The sequence below is a fragment of the Diospyros lotus genome, chromosome 8 (genome assembly GCF_014633365.1).
Source record: "Diospyros lotus cultivar Yz01 chromosome 8, ASM1463336v1, whole genome shotgun sequence".
Lineage (NCBI taxonomy): Eukaryota > Viridiplantae > Streptophyta > Magnoliopsida > Ericales > Ebenaceae > Diospyros > Diospyros lotus.
The window spans coordinates 10,940,800-10,946,398 of NC_068345.1; the positions used below are offsets into that span (position 1 = coordinate 10,940,800).

Genomic DNA, 5,599 nt, shown 5'->3' on the forward strand with positions numbered 1-5,599 from the left:
GTTGTTTGATGGCTTGCAAGCCTACGAGATTTGATTCTGACACTTAATTTTATATGCACATTTGCATGGTGATATATGGTGGTATGATACATTTACTTGGGATTGATCAAGTCATAAATCATGAATTTTGTATATAACTGTTGAGTTCTAGATTACTCCGTTGGGTGTTACCATATTCTTAAATCCTATATATTATTCATTGATTCTCGAACTTGCTAAGCCATATGGCTCGCTTGATCTTGTTTGCCATTCCAAGTAAAGGAAAGGCCGTTATTGGGGGCGAGTCCAATAAGACTAAGGCACAGGGATAGTGGTGTACGAAGACGCATCCTAACTTGAAGATCCTGTGTTAGCATTTTGGTGAGGCTTGAGACGAAACAATTTTTATTTTTGTTAGTTATCATTAGAGCCTCTTAATTATTTTGTATGGCTTTCGAGCCCAAACTCGTGAGATTTTCGAAGTGTGACTGAATCTTAATTTAGTTTCCGCTACTAGTAATGAAATGAGTTGTCTGTTTATTTATGGTTTATTCTATATCATCTCTATAATGATCTCCTTTCGAATATCTTATGCTAGCGAGAATATTCGAAAAAAGGCCCTTATAAAATATTTGTAAATAAAAAGACTCATTCTTAAATAAAAATTGTGTTTTAGCTACAGAGAAACAAGATATACTTAAAATAAAAAGAATTAAACAAGACACTTGTACATGAGAAAATCTCGCATAACAAAATATTTAAACTAAAAATAATTAAAATGCCCTTGATATCTTAGACTCAGAAAAAAAAAAATCTTGATATATTCAAATAGCAATAAATATCATAAATTTAAATAAAACTCAGTAACCTATTTTGATAGTTTTTTTTTTCTTTTCGCATGCAATACAAGTCATACGAACCCCGGCAGAAAAGAACATATAATTAGTTGACCCTACCACCTAATTAATATATGAACTAATCATTTCACCATACCAATTGACTAAGGAGGTTGACCGCAACACCTAATTAATATATGAACTAGACACTTAACCATACCAATTGACTAAAAGAAAGATACTTACAAAATCGACTACCTGTGTGGCCAGGTGAGTACTCAAGAGTCGAAACATACAGCTAAGCAACTCCGAAGAAGGGGACATGCACTGAGGCCAACTCATGCCAAAACTCTGAAGTGCACTATCATAACAAATACCAGGTTGTTTAGTTGAAGAAAATAAGGTTTCTTTATCAGAAATTCTTTTATAAAAAGTAAAAAAAAAAAAAACTAGAAAATGAGTTTAAATAAGAACATTTTCTAAATAAAAAACAAAAAAAAATCAATTTTTAAGTCTTTCAGACTTATATTAACCATTAGAAGATTTCTTTAAAATATTTTTCGCTATTTTCTTCTCATAAATTAAGGTCATTGATCGATATGAGGTGAATGTACTTTCACCCTTATTCCACATCCCCTTTCACTCTCTTGTACCTATTGAACATTAATTATATTTAGTTTTTTATCTCCATGATCGTCTGGTAATAGATATTCATCAAATACTTATATATATTTATTTAATTTAAATTTAAAATATATTATTCAATTTTATCCCAAATTTTCAATCAAAAATTAAAAAATCTCTAAAAGTTAGGGGTTAGAAGGCTCGAAACTCAACTTAGTTAGGACTGGTTTAATAAGCTTAAATCCAATAAAATTCTTAACAAAACAAGCTTAAACTTTATGATCTCAAATTGGCAGCCCTAGTGACATTTGTGAGAAGTCTAGGGGGGTGGCATGTGAAGAATTTCTACCTAAAACCATTTGGGAGAAGCCTCTAGCTAGGAATTGTAATGTAAAGTCCCAAAGACGATGAAACCCAAAGCAATTAAGTTTTTAAGTGGGTCAGTTAAAGAAAACCCACAGTAAAAAGAATAAACAAATCAACTTAATATGTCTTGTGATGAACAACACATCAAACATTAAACGGAAACAAACAAACAAACAAACATACATATATGTCTCTAAAATTGAACAAGTCCTTGCCATTTCCAACTTTTATTTTATTTAATAGTAGCATATAACTGTAATTTTATTTCAATTTTTAACAGTGATTACTCTACTATTAATTAAAACCATTAACTATTGATGTAGTTTGTAAAGTTAGCCTAGTTGTCTGCCACCTCAATTTAATGTATATATATATATATAGTTGAATTAAAAAACATAAATTAAAATTTTATAACTATAAGATAAAATATAAATATTATATATATTAATTAATTATGTATAATAGTGAGAGACAATTGAATTAAATTGATATACAAAAGATGAACCCATCTATGACGTTATTGTCTCATTCCTTTCTTTCTCCCAAAAACAAATAAAAATAAATAATTCCTAACTAGAACCCATCTATGACAGTCTTTTATCTCTTTCTTTGTTACAAGGCAAAAGATAAACCTTTGGTTTAACTTCCATCAAGCTAGAATGCTCATTGTTTTACTTCCATCATACCTATTACTAATACAACTAATGTATTATTAATGTGACAAAATACCCTAACAAGATCATCTACAACTAATGTATTATTAATTCTATTACTAATACAACATAACATTTGTTGCACAACTGAAGGCTGGAAAGAGCCCCTCCATGGGGCATGGCACCCAAGTGAGGTGGTAAGTATATGGAAATTATTATTAGTCAACATTGAATACTAACCAAAAACATACATAAAAACCTAGTAAAACAACACCACATATAGATAAAAGCCAAGAATAATATTGAAGTGATGATCAACTGCCTGCTGAGTAATTTATTTATTTCTTACTTTTTTTTCATGGTGGGTGATTAATTTATTTTGCATGAGGCCGAACACAAACTTCTAAGGCAGCTTTTGAAGCTGGGGACATTGAACGGTATGTTGTGTTCTGCCATTTAGAAGCTTTCTCCAGTTTGAATTTGGTCACAATGTTGTGAAGGAAAACCAGAATCGCCAGCCTCGCATACTCCCTTCCAGGACACATCCGAGGTCCTCCTCCAAAAGGTGTGAATGTGTACGATGGAGGCCCGCTTCCTTTGAATCTCGAAGGATCGAACTCTTCTGGATTCGGGAAGTATTCTGGATTCTTGTGCGTTGAATGCACTGTCCAGAGTGCCTAGAACAAAATTAAGATACTTTAATCCCATTATTTTAAAATTTCAATATATATATATATATATATACAGATAGTTTAGTAATGTTATTATAAATGTATGGTCAATTCAATGTAACTGTCAAATATGAAATAGGTGAATTAGTTTTGGGGGGCATATGATTATGTGATTAATATAGATTATGTAATTATATGACAAATTACCTTCCATCCCTTGGGAATGGTATAACCGGCAAAGGTGAAGTCGTTGGTGACCTCTCTAAAGGATTCTTGAGGAGGCGGCGACAGCCTCAGGGATTCACGCGCCACGTTCCATGAGTATCTCATATTCTCTATATCTTGCCACGTCAATGGCTCTCCCGACGCTTTGTTTTTTGCAATCTCCATTTGCTCTGTAATTAATTAATACCCAAATACGTGATATTGTAAACATGGACATTTTTATTTTGGGTTTTGGCCATATTAACATACGACAAAACTACCCAAATCCAACCCTCCCTCGTCATATTAGTTTTCTTTTTCTATATATTGAAAATAAAATTGAAAAAAAATAAAGTTTTCACCTTTGTAGACGCCATCATAGATATGGGGAAGCTCAGCAAGAAAGTACAAGAGCATGGCCACAGCCGCACCGGTGGAATCGTAACTGGCGAGCAGCGTCCCGGCCATGCTATTCGTCACCATCGTCTCGTTTACCCTCTCGTCGCTTCCTAATTTATCCGACGCCAGCAGCATCAGGGACAGGAAATCTTGCCGGCCAGAATCCTCCTTTCCCGACGAGAGCTCTACGCGTCTCTCCCTAACGATGTCCAGAAGCTCCTTCCGCATTTTCTTCCCCCCTCTGATGGCGCCGTTGTAAGCCGTCCCAGGAAAATCCACTGGCACGGCGCGCATGCCGGAGGCGACGAGGTCGAAAGGCTCGGCTAAGGTTTTTATCCGTTTCGGATCGTCGATGTTCATTAAGAACCGGCATCCCAATTCGAAAGTGTATTTCTTCAGGAGGGGAACAACTTTGAGGTCTTTGTTGGGAACCCACTCGTCGTCTATATGTTCACGGGCCGTGGAGTCCATTATCGGGATGTATTGCCGGAGAGCTTCCGGCTTGAGAATGTCGTGAAAGAAGGTGCGCTGCAGAATGGTCACGTCTTTAACGACGTTGGAGGAAGGGAAGACGATCGCCTTTACCATAGAGCGAGGCAACCACGCGGTAAAGAGCTTGTTCTCGTTGGAGAAGAAGAACTTTTTGGCTGCCGGGCCGCAGAAGACGGCCATGTTTTCGCCGAACAAGGAGGTCTGGAAGACCTCCGACGAGGGGAACATGGCGAGCTTCTTGTTTATGAATTTCTCGGGGCCGGAAATGGCGAAGTCAGCGTGGTCGCCGACTAGTGGCCACCCAGTTGAACCAGGTGGGAGCTTATGGGATCTTCCATTGTTGTTGCTCTTCCGAAGCAGAAAGATGAAGAAGAATGAAGCGAAGAGGACGCCGAGGTAGAGAGAAATGGTGAAGAAATCCATTAATTTTAATTGAGAGTTGCTGTGAGTGTTTTCAAGAGGCTCAGCGATCGAATGGACATATGGAGAGAGAGAGAGAGAGAGTGCTTGCTTGCAGCAGCTATCGTCAGCAATTAAACTATATATATATATATATATATATGTGGCTGCAAGTAAGTGTGTATTGCAAAAAATAACCTCTCCCACAAATACAAAATTCGTTTTTAGCCCCTCTTTTTGACAAAAAAAAAAAACTTTTTTATCCCCTACCAACAAATAGCTATAAAAAATAGTCACTTTATCACTTTGACTTTGACCCCAATCTTTGACTTTTCAACTCTTCACTTTAATTAAAAATTAAGAATAAAAATAAAGACAATAAATTACCAAACTATCCTTAATACAAAACAAACAAAATGGTTGAATTTTTATTTAACCCCCCCCAGCAAACTCGAGAAACCCTCATAATTATAATAATAAATTTTTAACTATTAAAGTATTATTATTATTTCTCAATACTAATTCTTATTTTTTAATAATTTAATAACTAGGTGGATCTTAAACCCATGATAGGTCTCCCACCCCTTTTTTATTATTAAATATATATGTATTATTACATATAAATAAAATTAATAAAATAATAATAATTGAAATTTTTAAATATATATGAATTATTGAATAAATAAGTAAAAAATTGTTATTCAATGATTATTATTTTATTTTTCAATTGTAATAATAATTGCAAATCATAATTATAAAAATAAATTTTCAACTATTAAATTATTATTATTTTCTAATAATTACTATTAATTTTAATAATTATTATTTTTTTAATAATTTAATAACTTGTTAGGTCTCGAAGGCATGCTCAGTTCTCTCCTTTCATTTTTTTATTATTAAATATATATATATGTAATTATATTACATATATAATAAATAAAATTAATTAAATAATAATAATTAAAAAATTAAAATA

The 5,599-nt window shown here is 33.7% G+C and overlaps 1 protein-coding gene across 2 annotated transcripts; it reads right to left on the bottom strand.

Annotated features, from left to right (window-relative positions):
- Positions 1 to 2,494: 2,494 nt before the first annotated feature.
- On the bottom strand, positions 2,495 to 4,728 carry LOC127808883 (beta-amyrin 6-beta-monooxygenase-like). 2 transcript variants are annotated; one of them, XM_052347577.1, is made up of 3 exons: positions 3,696 to 4,728; positions 3,337 to 3,524; positions 2,495 to 3,135 (listed from the first exon to the last, which is right to left on the bottom strand). In XM_052347577.1, the coding sequence occupies exons 1-3, from the start codon at positions 4,645 to 4,647 to the stop codon at positions 2,833 to 2,835; spliced, it is 1,443 nt and encodes a 480-aa protein (XP_052203537.1). In that variant the 5' UTR covers positions 4,648 to 4,728; the 3' UTR covers positions 2,495 to 2,832. The 2 variants fall into 2 exon arrangements, with proteins under 2 accessions (XP_052203537.1, XP_052203538.1); XM_052347578.1 differs by lacking the exon at positions 3,337 to 3,524.
- Between the last annotated feature and the right edge of the window lie 871 nt (positions 4,729 to 5,599).